General features: G+C 38.3%; 2 protein-coding genes across 3 annotated transcripts in view; both read left to right on the forward strand.

The window, feature by feature from the left end:
• The window catches only part of LOC138306865 (splicing factor 3A subunit 1-like), a 242,814-nt gene that overhangs the window by 197,393 nt on the left and 31,597 nt on the right, over positions 1–13,824 (forward strand). The gene's annotated exons all lie outside the window — the stretch shown is intronic.
• Positions 1–13,824, forward strand: part of LOC138306860 (deoxyribodipyrimidine photo-lyase-like) — a 247,001-nt gene that overhangs the window by 27,434 nt on the left and 205,743 nt on the right. For both annotated transcript variants that reach the window (XM_069247365.1, XM_069247364.1), the window contains exons 8-9: positions 923–1,044; positions 1,589–1,748. In XM_069247365.1, coding sequence (XP_069103466.1) covers positions 923–1,044; positions 1,589–1,748 — 282 coding nt within the window. The remainder of the gene's footprint in view (positions 1–922; positions 1,045–1,588; positions 1,749–13,824) is intronic.

A 13,824-nucleotide genomic window follows, 5' to 3' on the forward strand; every position in this document is an offset into this window, starting at 1 on the left:
TCTATAACTTTCGTTCTTTTGGTCATAGTGAAAACTGTTTAAGTGTTATACATATTTTTCTCCGTCTGCCTGAGGTTTAAACTTTCTAATTATATCACTTTTTATAAAGTGACAGCACTGGAAGTATCTTTAATTATAAAAGTAAAAAATCTTTTTAATGTGTACACGTGAAAAATAGGCTCGAAAGATGCCAAATCATTCCGAACTCTTCCGAACATCGTCGCGACAATCTCGAAGTAAAACGAGAGTTGTGAAACCAAGAGAAAATATCAACAATTTTTCATAAACAAAATATGTGGTCGACCTCATCAGACTCTATCTACAAAGAAAATAATGCTCGCACATTACAATATTTGATACACACAACATTTTATGGTAATGTGTAAATTTGATGTTTCAAATACTCAATCTGTGGACATATACTAGCATGATTTGCTCATATAGGCCAGAAGGAAAACGTAAACAAACACATGTGTGCTTACGCTAGTTACCTGGCTTACCACGTGCAGGTCGTGTCGAACGTCAGTCATGTGATACGATTAGGAATCCGACAAAACCCGAAGTCACTGAACATGTCGGTGATTGAAGGCGCTTTATTCAAAACCAGGAATATATGATTCCTAGATTTCGGCTCTCTTATAGGCCGACATATGCTTTTGGGGAGCTAAATCATCAAGTTACATGTCAATGTTTAAATATCAAATGTTTAAGTTACATATCGTTACAGTGAAATTAGCAGCAATACAACTTTAAACCAATCAGAAGTCAGTATTCTGTCATGTGATGTACTAATTATCCATGATACTGTTAAACCAATCAGAAGTCCGTATTCTGTCATGTGATGCACTAATTATCCATGGTACTGTTAAACCAATCAGAAATCAGTATTCTGTCATGTGATGTACTAATGGTCCTGCCCTAGGTGCCTACGACTGGGCTAAACAGTCTCTGAAGATTCATGCCTCAGACAAACGAGAGTTCCTGTACACAAGGGATCAACTGGCCGAAGGAAAAACACACGACGATCTGTGGAATGCAGCACAGGTAAAATATGCTGGCAATATCACTCAACATATTCACATCAAGCTTATTGCAATTTATTGCAATTTACTGTAAAGGCAAACATGAACTGTAAATCGAAGTATGTTATAATTTTGATCATCTGACCTATAGTCATCTTGCACCATTTAGAGACCTGATATTGGGCCTGTGACATGCTGGGATGAAGGGCTACCAAGTTTGTTCAAGTGAATGACCTTGACCTTCATTCAAGCTCACAGAGGAAAAAAAAGGCTAAAATCTAAAATAACTAGAGTCCAAGAGACTGGATATTGGACTTGTAGCATATGGCGGACCTTCATTCATCAGATATATCAGAAACTAAACTTCTTCTATTTAAACAGTTCTTTGTATTGCCTTTATTGTTTGCTACTACTATATTCCTTGAGGTGTTGTATTGTGCCAATAGTCAGATGACCGTTAAGGCCCATGGTCCTCTTGTTTTTCTTGACAAAAGAGCTGATTGCCTCAGAATTTTAATAATATTCTGTCCACACCGTTAGAATGACTTGTTTAACTCTTATTACAGATACAAATGGTAAGGGAAGGGAAAATGCATGGTTTTCTGAGGATGTACTGGGCCAAGAAAATATTGGAATGGACTGAAAGTCCTGAGGTAGCCTTGGAAACGGCTATCTACCTAAACGACAGATTCTCATTGGATGGTCGTGATCCCAACGGCTATGTGGGTAAGTCTTGTAGAAGTTACAGGATAGCACAGTAACTGTTTCTCATCAAAGGTGGACAAATTGGAAGAAAATTTATTGTAATAATTCAGAGAGAGTCTTGATAAAGTTTTCTTTATTTCGGGACTGTTCAAAACCTATGATTGCCGTCACAGCTATACATAAGCAACAAAGTTTAAGGAAGAACTGTCAATTGACTGATTGCCAAAGAACCTTAAGCCACGCCCCTTTCTTCTTCCTTATCAACTGTTGGTATGTCTGTCAATTTTTAACAAAGATGGTGGCAGCATGACACTTACCGATTTACCATAAAATGCAACTTCATTTTTTGGAAGAATTTTTTCAAAGGTCTCCATTCCAGAGATTTGAATATTTAACTGTGTGATAATCCGTTGATATCATCTTGTTTTTTCCATGTACACATATGTTTGCGAAAGAGTGATTCACCACATGCATATATATATCAACATCTATATTTCTCTGGAAATAGGAAAACAGTCTCAACCAATCAGAGCCATCTTGGGTGGTGTATAACCTTGAAAATGTTTGTAGGTTATCTACACTATATTCATGGCTGTCTCATTTGTTATCCCCCGCCCAATGAAGTTGGCGGGGGATATACAAATGGGTTCTGTCCGTCCGTCTGTCTGTCCGTCCATCCGTACGAATGGTTTCTGGAACAAAATTCTAAAACCAGTAGAGATATTTCCACAAAACTTCATACACTCATTGGCCTTATGGTCTAGTATTGCCTTTTGCTATTTTTAGCTCACCTGGTCCGAAGGACCGAGGTGAGCTTATGGGATACCGCAGCGTCCGGTGTCCGTTGTCCGGCGTCTGGCGTCTGGCGTCCGTCATCCGTCAACAATCGACTTCTTCTTCATAACCGCTGGTGAGATTTCAACAAAATTTGACTGGTAGCATCCTTATGGGCTACTAACTGAAAATTGTACAAATGATGGGGCTGATCCCCGGGGGGGCCTGAGGGGCGGGGTCAAAAGGGGTCAATTTGGCTATTTCCATATAAAGACTTCTTCTATGAAACCAAGCATGGGATAGCACCCATAATGCAATGGTAGCATCCATATAGGGTGGGGATTCAAAATTGTACAAATGATGGGGCTGACCCCCCGGGGGCCTGAGGGGCGGGGTCAAATGGGGTCAATTTGGCTATTTCCATAAAAACGACTTCTTCTCTGAAACTAAGCAAGAGATAGCACTCATAATGCAATGGTAGTATCGTTATAGGGTGGGGATTCAAAATTTTACAAATGATGGGGCTGACCCCCGGGGGCCTGAGGGGCGGGGTCAATTTGGCTATTTCCATATAAACAACTTCTTCTCTGAAACTAAGCATAGTATAGCACCCATAATGCAATGGTAGCATCCTTATAGGGTGGGGATTCAAAATTGTCCAAATGATAGGGCTGACCCCCCGGGGGCTTGAGGGGCGGGGTCAAAAGGGGTCAATTTGGCTTTTTCCATATAAATGACTTCTTCTCTGCAACTAAGCGTGGTATAGCACCCATAATGCAATGGTAGCATCCTTATAGGGTGGGGATTCCAAATTGTGCAAATGATGGGGCTGACCCCCCGGGGGCCTGAGCGGCGGGGTCAAAAGGGGCCAATTTGGCTATTTCCATATAAACGACTTCTTCTCTGAAACTAAGCATGGTATAGCACCCATAATACAATGGTAGCATCCTTATAGTGTGGGGATTCAAAATTGTGCAAATGATAGGGCTGACCCCCCGATGGCTTGAGGGGCGGGGTCAAAAGGGGTCAATTTGGCTATTTCCATATAAATGACTTCTTCTCCGCAACTAAGCATGGTATAGCACCCATAATGCAATGGTAGCATCCTTATAGTGTGGGGATTCAAAATTGTGCAAATGATCGGGCTGACCCCCCCGAGGGCTTGAGGGGCGGGGTCAAAAGGGGTCAATTTGGCTATTTCCATATAAATGACTTCTTCTCCGCAACTAAGCATGGTATAGCACCCATAATGCAATGGTAGCATCCTTATAGGGTTTGGATTCAAAATTTTGCAAATGATGGTTTGTTTGTTTGTTTGAGTTTTACGGCCCATCGACAACTAAGGTCATTTAGGGCCAAACTACAAGTCATGCATTAATATCAGGATAAAAGTTCAGGGTAAGAAAAAACAAGTAAGGACTAAAACACAGATTGTAAACGTTAATTTGATAAAAAAAAAAAAAAAAAGGTTTGCATGGGATAAAATAAATTTGGCTAAAACACATGAGAAAACTCATGCACAATGTTGATGAAACGATGAAATGTTGAGTTGATACGATGTATGATGAGAAAACGTTCATATTTTGCTTAAAATACCGATCTCTTTGAGATAATTAATAATACGATTATGTCTCACGGCATGAAACAAAGTGTACATGTCGGAGACATCGTAGTATTTATCTCGTATGTGTTTAAAATCAATACAATGCAATAAAATATGCTCCACTGTGAGAGGAGAATCACATGCATGGCATGTAGGAGGATCCTCCCCTCTCAATAGATAGGAATGTGTAAAATATGTGTGTCCAGTTTGGAGCCGAGAGAGAACAACTTCCTCTCTGTGGTCTCTCCGACTGGACAGTTTAGGATTAAGTGTAGGTTGAATTTTAAACAGTTTATTGTTTGTTTCGGTAGACCACCTTTGTTGCCAATGGTGTTTGATGGCCGACTGAATTGAAGGTTTGATGTCGGTGTATGGTAGTTTCAAATCTGTTTGTGCTAGGCGAAGAGCAGTCTTAGCTGCTTTATCAGCCTGTTCATTCCCCTTTATACCCACATGACTGGGAATCCAGAGATAAGTAATTTGAGTTTTAGAAGATAATCGAAATGTTCGGATTAAAAGATTTTGGATTAGAGTATTTCTAGGGCTTCTTGATTTCAAAGCCTGAAGAACCGAAAGAGAGTCTGAACAGATGATTGCCTTTTCAATGCGGTGTTCTTCGATATGGTCAAGCGCCAGACCGATAGCACATGCTTCCGCAGAGAAAATGGAGGCAATATCCGGGAGTCGGATAGAGGAGCAGTGATTAGATGTACAGCATGCTGCCGCAACATTATCACCATCTTTTGATCCGTCAGTGTAGATCTGAACATGGTCAGGGAAAGCCCTAATGCACTCCCAAAGGAGGATTTGTGTTCTTCGGGTAATGCACTGGATTTTGCCCTCTCGTGTAGAGATAAATTGATATCAGGTGTTTGAATGAGCCATGGTGGTACATCCGATACGGTGTACTCGTCAATGGTGTCGAAAGTTATATTAAGTTCCAGCAAAAATTTTGAAATTCTGATGCCAAATGTTGGTATGAGCTTTTGATTTTGTGTAAACATTTCTTGATGTTGTGGATTGAATACAAGGTTAAATGCAGGATTTTTGGGGTTGGATTTCAGTTGAGCAGCATACTGTAAGGATAATTTCTTTCGTCGATCGTCTAGAGATGGCTCATTAGCTTCCACATGGAGACTCTTCACAGGTGTTGTTCGAAAAGCTCCAAGTGCGAGACGCAGTCCCTGATTCTGTATGGGGTCAAGCATCTGTAGATAGGAGCTGCGAGCCGATCCATAGACAATAGAGCCGTAGTCAAGTTTTGATCTAATAAGTGCCCGATAGATACGTAGAAGCATTTCACGGTCTGCACCCCAATCAGAATGGGAAAGAACTCGTAGAATGTTCAGCGCCTTCGAGCACTTATCCTTCAGATGTTTGATATGTGGAATAAAGGACAGTTTCGAATCAAATATTAGTCCAAGAAATTTAGTTTGTTCAACTACTGGAATTTTAATTCCATTGAGTGTGAGGTCAGGATCATTGTGTGGTTTTCGTTTTTGACAGAAGTGCATACAGACAGTTTTTGATCTTGAAAATCTAAAGCCATTTTCGTCAGCCCATTTTTGTAATTTGCCTAAACATTGTTGTAGTTGCCGTTTTATAGTGTGCATGTTTTTTGATCTGTAACAGATCAAGAAATCATCCACAAATAGAGACCCTTCCGTAGATTGGCCAAGACATTTGGTTATGCTGTTAATTTTTAGTCCAAAAAGTGTGACGGACAAGATACCACCCTGAGGGACGCCCATCTCCTGTGTTTCTGTTTCTGAATAAGTTGAACCCGTTCGAACTTTGAAATGCCTGTCAGATATAAAATTTGATATAAACTTTGGCAAATTACCACGTATACCGATATCATGTGATGCAAATGATGGGGCTGACCCCCCGGGGGCCTGAGGGGAGGGGTCAAAAGGGGTTAATTTAGCTATTTCCATATAAACGACTTCTTCTCTGCAACTAAGAATGGAAGAGCACTTATAATGCAATGGTAGCATCCTTATAGGGTTGGGATTTGAAATTGTACAAATGATAGGGCTGACCCCTGGGGCCTTAGATGGCAATAGATGCGAGGTCAAAAAGGTCAATTAGGCTACTACTTTCATATAGATTACTTTGTCTCTGAACCTATGTATTGGATAGCATATTTGTATGGTATCCATAGCATCATTGTATGGTTGTGATTCAAAATTAAAGGATTTGTGCAGCCAAAAATTTTTTTTGATAATACGTCAGGATATTGCTTTGGATGGATGAAAAATTAAGTCCCACCCAACGAATCGCCTAGCTTTTAGCGCTATTGGTTGGTTTTGGTCGTGATTTACGGGTAGTGTCGACTACGGTTCAGAGATAATGAGCTAGGCGGTCACGTGGTCTTGTGATGTCACAGTAGTCCGCGGCTACACAAGGTAAGCCTAGTACTATACATCTATACAGCACATACACGTATACGTTAGATCTACAATTTGAGTTTTTCGAGTAAATGGTTATTCTAGCTTTATGATGTAGATATTTTCAGTTTCAAAACATTCAATTTACACCATTTCAAACATTCAAACAAGCGTATATCTAACTTTAGATTAATTAATCAGTCCAATTTGATAGCGATATCAAAATGATGTTCGGATCAGTCTGGACTGAGATTAAGATAGCATATTATGTAAATTTCGGTGTAATAAAAAAAAATAAAAAATCTTTTTACGATTAAAATCCCAAAATTTAGCATGACTATATCTAGAATCCGTGTTTTTATTTCAAACTTCTGCCATAACGATGCAAACACGGCACAGTTTTTGAGTAACAAGAGATCCCAGAGGGATCTTGGCGCCCACCAAAGATTGATCTATGTCTGACAAATGAAAGAGGGATCTTTTCTCTGCTTTTCAAACTTACACTTCTTTTTTCTGCTTTTCAAACTTTAAACTTTCAAAATCCAAGATGGTGGTCACAAAATGCAATAGGCACAACTAGGGTCCTAGGGGAACCTACATATGAAATTTGAGAACAATCCCTTCAATACTTTCTGAGAAATAGCGGTAACAAACTTTAACTATCAAAATCCAAGATGACTGCTGGTCGGCCATCTTGTTGACCGATCAGTCCCAAAATGTAATATGCAGAACTAGGGTCATAAAGGAACCTACATATGAAATTTGAGAACAATCCCTTCAATACTTTCTGAGAAATAGCGGTAACAAACTTTATCTATCAAAATCCAAGATGGCCACTGGTCAACCATCTTGTTGACCGATCAGTCCAAAAATGCAATATGCACAACTGGGGTCCTAGGGGAACCTACATATGAAATTTGAGAAAGATCCCTTCAGTGCTTTCTGAGAAATAGCGGTAACAAACTTTAACTATCAAATTCCAAGATGGCTACCTGGCGGCCATCTTGTTGACCGATCAGTCCCAAAATGCAATATGCACAACTGGGGTCCTAGGGGAACCTACATATGAAATTTGAGAAAGATCCCTTCAGTGCTTTCTGAGAAATAGCAGTAACAAACTTTAACTATCAAAATCCAAGATGGCTACCTGGCGGCCATCTTGTTGACCGATCAGTCCCAAAATGCAATATGCACTACTAGGGTCCTAGGGGAACCTACATATGAAATTTGAGAACAATCCCTTCAGTACTTTCTGAGAAATAGCGGTAACAAACTTTAACTATCAAAATCCAAGATGGCGGCTGGTCGGCCATCTTGTTGACCGATCAGTCCCAAAATGCAATATGCACAACTAGGGTCCTAGGGGAACCTACATATGAAATTTGAGAAAGATCCCTTCAGTGCTTTCTGAGAAATAGCAGTAACAAACTTTAACTATCAAAATCCAAGATGGCTACCTGGCGGCCATCTTGTTGACCGATCAGTCCCAAAATGCAATATGCACTACTAGGGTCCTAGGGGAACCTACATATGAAATTTGAGAACAATCCCTTCAGTACTTTCTGAGAAATAGCGGTAACAAACTTTAACTATCAAAATCCAAGATGGCGGCTGGTCGGCCATCTTGTTGACCGATCAGTCCCAAAATGCAATATGCACAACTAGGGTCCTAGGGGAACCTACATATGAAATTTGAGAAAGATCCCTTCAGTACTTTCTGAGAAATAGCGGTAACAAACTTTAACTATCAAAATCCAAGATGGCTGCCTGGCGGCCATCTTGTTGACCGATCAGTCCCAAAATGCAATATGCACAACTAGGGTCCTAGGGGAACCTACATATGAAATTTGAGAAAGATCCCTTCAGTGCTTTCTGAGAAATAGCGGTAACAAACTTTAACTATCAAAATCCAAGATGGCTACCTGGCGGCCATCTTGTTGACCGATCAGTCCGAAAATGCAATATGCACTACTAGGGTCCTAGGGGAACCTACATATGAAATTTGAGAACATTCCCTTTAGTACTTTTTGAGAATTAGCCGTAACAAACTTTAACTATCAAAATCCAAGATGGCTGCCTGTCGGCCATCTTGTTGACCGATTAGTCCCAAAATACAATATGCACAACTAGGGTCCTAGGGGAACTTACATATGAAATTTGAGAAAGATCCCTTCAGTACTTTTAGAGAAATAGCGGTAACAAGAATTGTTAACGGACGGACGGACGGACGGACGGAAGGACGGACGGACGGACGGACGGACGGACGGACGGACGGAAGGACGGACGGACGACGGACCACGGACGAAAGGCGATTTGAATAGCCCACCATCTGATGATGGTGGGCTAAAAATAAAAAGTGGACGGTTATCAGTTACGTGATATTGGAGTAACAATACCGAACTTATACCGAAAATAATATGTATATCTATATTGTTGCCTTTGGAACTTTATCCATAACGTTTACTAAAAAGCAGAAATACATCAATGATATTTCTGATATATGTTTTTAAATTACAGTATAAGTGTAGATTTAAATTCACTATTTCAAAATTATACTAAATCATTAAAATAGTATATTCATTGTCGATCCTTTTGTATACCATACCGAGATTGGTATAATCCAAAAAGTAACCACATATAGTGTTCAAATGAAAAATGAAATTACTTGTATACAGGTATTATAAATAGATATAATATCTTGTACCTTTTCAAAAATATACTTAGTGATATTTAAATAAGTATATTTAGTGTGGTAATGCTGTAACCCTTCTTGTATGACTATACTTGAAGATTCGAAACGGTGAAAATACATGCTTAGAATTTTTACTAATACCTTAGAAATTACGGGTATGCCACGATTCCGTAATTACAGTACTAGACTGTAATTTTAAGGTTAAATCTTTAGTTGAAATAGTTCTTAGAACCATTTTTGTTTCAGAATAAGTCAACTTCCATTATTGTTTTACCTGTGTACGACATATATATATATATATATGTATATATTTAATATATATTCCTAGGTATGATCAGGGATATTTTATTTCCATTTGCTTTTACATGGAGGTGACAATAAAAAAATCTAGAGCATAGATGTACGGGGTTTCCATAATTCAAATCACAATTCAAATAACGGATGTCATAACCTGATTGACAGTAAGACAATAGCAAATACCCGATATAGTCCACCGAATAGCAAACTGCCTGCGGCCAGGTAATTACAGGTGAGTTCGATGAATGGCGTGGTGTACAGGTAAACAACATCCTGGTCCAGGTATTACATAACCATCAAACCAAAGGCATGGCTAATAATATATTTACATCGAAGTATCTACTCGTATATCGATTAAAAATTGAAAGCGACCGCACGGTCTGAAAAAATAGTTTGTTTTGCTTAATATCTCAATATTTAGATCTTTTATAATATCAAAAATAAATTCTTTCTATCACATGTTGACTCTCACTCTCAATTTATTCGGTTAGCAACACACAACACAATGTTTGTAATGATCAATCATCGGTGTGTATGTACAGAAACATACATACATATATGTATATATGTTTCTGGTATGTACGTCAATATACTTTAATCAAGGATTTCGTAAATTGTTACGTAAAATTTCATTTTACAGTCACAAACTTTGTAATTCACAATGTATCAAAGATACAGACTACAGGAAAATATTATCTAATTAAAGCTTATTCGTTGCTGAACTCCTCGACAAAAAATCCGAAACTTTTATTAATGTGTGGATTTTCTTTCATAGTTACACGAAGATACCTGCTATTAGAGCATAAATTAGAGTATTTGAAACATCGAATTTCACTCTTTTAGTTATTTACATTCGAGCTAAAGTTATTGTACGATTAACTTCACTCAAAAGTAATTATAAAAAATCGTTGATCGGCTTTTCCTGTGACCGTCGATGTAAGTGATAGCACATCAGTTATAGTACAGCTATAAGCCACTGACTATTGTGACGTCACACGGTTTAGAGCTAGAAAATATGCATAATCGGGCGGTCAGAAGTTTGGACCTCGATATCGACGGTTTACAGGTTATTCTGGTCGCACGCGGAACGGAGAGGTTTCTACATGTGCTAATAAAGCCATTTCCAGCATAAACTGAAATTATCATTTTTGACTGCACAAATCCTTTAAACTTTGGGAGTCAATTTTGCTTATTTTTCTAATTGTCAGTCTTGTGATAATTACTAACAAAAAACCAGGTGAGCGATACAGGCCCTCTGGGCCTCTTGTTAGGTTTTCATTTTTAATCGCCTTTTGTCCGACGTCGTGCGTCGTGCGTCGTGCGTCGTGCGTCCGTCGTATGTCCGTAAACAATTTACATTTTCGACTTCTTCTCCAAAACCACTGAAGCAATTTCAATGAAATTTTGCATAAACCTTCTAAGGCATAAGGCAGATCAAAATTGTGAATTATATGGTCCCCACCCCCCAGGGAGCTATGGGAGGGGCCAAAAGGGGTGAAATTGACTAAAATTTCAAAAATCTTCTTCTCCACTCACAGATGTGATGGAATTAAATACTCTTCATAGATAGAAAGGTCCTAAGGTCCTTTACAAAAATTGTGAATTATATGACCCTGGGGTCTCAGGTTTCCCCCTGGGGAGGGGGTTAAGTTTACTATAGTTTATATAGGGAAAACACATTTTTGAGTATTATTTGATCATTTGTAATAGGAAATGAGTCAAATATTGTCAGAATTATCAGTATGAGATGGCCATTGAATCCTATTAACCAATTTCCCATGACTGACCCCCAGGGGCCTTAGGGGCGGGGTCAAAAGGGGTCAAATAGGCTATAACTTCAAAAATCTTCTTTTGAAATTCTGGAAATGATAGAATCACATACTCTTCATAGATGGAAAGGTCTTGAGGTGTTTTATGAAAATTGTGAATTATATGACCCTGGGGTCTCACGTTTCCCCCGGGGAGGGGGTCCAAGTTTACTATAGTTGATATAGGGAAAACACATTTATGAGCATTTTTTGCTCAATTTTCATAGGAAATGATGAGGAATGAGTGATATGAATAGTTAGATGGGGAATGTTAGTGATTGTTATGGTAGTAGTAGTTAAAGGTAATGAGTTTAATGTAGGGATTAGAGTTTAGTAATGGAAAAATTAGTGGTATTAGGGTTTTAGTGAATGAAGTTGAGTGGGGATTAGTGTAAGTGGTGTGAAGTTAGTAGGGGATTGAAGTAAGTTGATCATTAGGGGGATGAAGTATAGTATTGAATGATGTTCAGGAGTAGTAATTTGAGATGGACTGGGTAGTATTGGATGAGGTTCACAATAAGTAGGAGGGGATTTAATGAGTGAATGAAGGTATTATGGGGGATTAGAGTATAAGTGAATAATTTAATGTAGGGGGATTAGATGAAGTGAATAAGTTGATTAGGGGGATTAGATGATGATGAATTATGGGGGATTTGGAAATGAGTGATAAGTCTAGTTAGGGGGAATTAGAGTAAGTGATGAAGTTAAGTAGGGGGGATTATAGAGTAAAATTATAACAAACTGGTCAGGGGATTTATGATTGATGAAGTTGTATGATTAGTAAGGATATAGTTTTATGGGATTAGAGGAGGAGTAATGAGTTAGAGTAGGGTTAATTAGAATGAGTGATGAAGGTAGTTATGGGGATTAGAGTTAAGTGTAAGTTAGTAAGTAGGATTAGGTATTTAGTAGGGGGAGTAGTAATAAGTTGTAGGGGATTATAATGAGTGAATAAGTTAAGTAAGGTGGATATTAAAGTTAGTATAATTAATTTGAGTAGGGATAGGATGTAATGAGTGAATGAGTTAGAGAAGGGGGATTATAGTAAGTAATTAAGTATGGGGGATTAGATAATGATTATTAAGGTAAGTAGGGTTGAATTGGAAGTATATAAGTTAAGTAGGGATTAGGTATGAGTGATGAATGAAAGTTGTTAGGGGGAATTAGAATGAGTGGAATAAGTTTGAGGGGATACGAATGAGTGATAAGTATGTTTGGGATGATTCTAAATGAGTAATAATAAATTATAGGGGGATTAGAGAGTGGAAGTAATAATGTAAGTAGGGGGAATGAGGATAAGTAGTTAGTTGAATTGAGTGGATAAAGGGTAAGTTAGGGGGGATTATATGGAGTAAGTAAATGAAGTGAATTATGGATTGAATTAGTTGGGATTGATAAGGTATTAGGGGATTAGAGGTAATAAGTTAGTTTAGGGGGATTGAAGTTAAGTATGAAATTTAAGTAGGTATTAGAATTATGAGTGAATAAGTTTGTGTAGGAATTGTAAAGGGATTATGTGGCTTTAGGGGGGGGTAGTTGGGAATTAGATAAGTAATAGTTAAGTAGGGGATTAGAATATTGAATAAGGTTAGGTGAGGGATTAGAATGAGTGATATGGATTGAAGGATTAGAAGTTAGGGGGATGAGTTAGTGGGGAATGAGTGAAGGTAGTTAGGTATTGGAGTAAGTAAGTTTAAGTGGGGATTAGAAATAAGTAATTAATATTGAAGTTAGGAATTAGGTAGTTATGATTAAGGGGAAAGTTATAGGGTCAAATTTTGAATAATGAGTGATAAGTAGTTGAGATTAGATTAGTAATGAAGTTAAATTAGGTATAAATAGGGATAAGGGTGATATGTTCAAAGAGGAGTGGTGTAAATGATTTGTAAGTGTTATGGGATGTTAGTGGAGGTGGGATAATTGGGGATTAGTGGAGGGATTTAGAGTTAGTGAATAAGTTAAGTAGGGATTGGGGGATGAATAGTAAGTAGGGGATTAGATTAATATAAGTTAAGTAAGGGATTAGAGTAATGGGAATTAGAAAGTAGGGGATTAGATGAATGATGATAGTGAGTTAAGGTAGGGGATTAGAGTAGTAGATGAAGTTGGAGTAGGGGGATTTTAGTTAATGAGTAATTAATAGTTTGCGGGGGGGTGATTAGGTGGTGATAAGTTAAGAGGGGGAGTTTAGTATTGGGGGATGTTGAAAGTTAGGGTTATTAGATTTGGAATAATGTAGTTAGGGGGATTAAGATGGGAGTAATGAAGGTAGTTTAGAAGTAGGGATTGAGTTAGTAAATAAGATTGATGGTAAGTTAGGGATTGAATGAGTGGAATTAAGTATTGGGGATTAGAGCTAGTGAAATAAGTTAAGTGGGGGATGGTAGAGTAGGATAGAAGTAATGGAATAAGTTAAGTAGGGGGATTTGAATGAGTGATAAAGTAGTTAGGGGGATTAGATGGGTAGTGATAAGTTGATAGGGGGATTAGAATGAGTGAATGTTGTGTTATGGGATTAGGAGGTTAGTATAGG

This window comes from Argopecten irradians, chromosome 14, assembly GCF_041381155.1.
Source record: "Argopecten irradians isolate NY chromosome 14, Ai_NY, whole genome shotgun sequence".
NCBI lineage: Eukaryota > Metazoa > Mollusca > Bivalvia > Pectinida > Pectinidae > Argopecten > Argopecten irradians.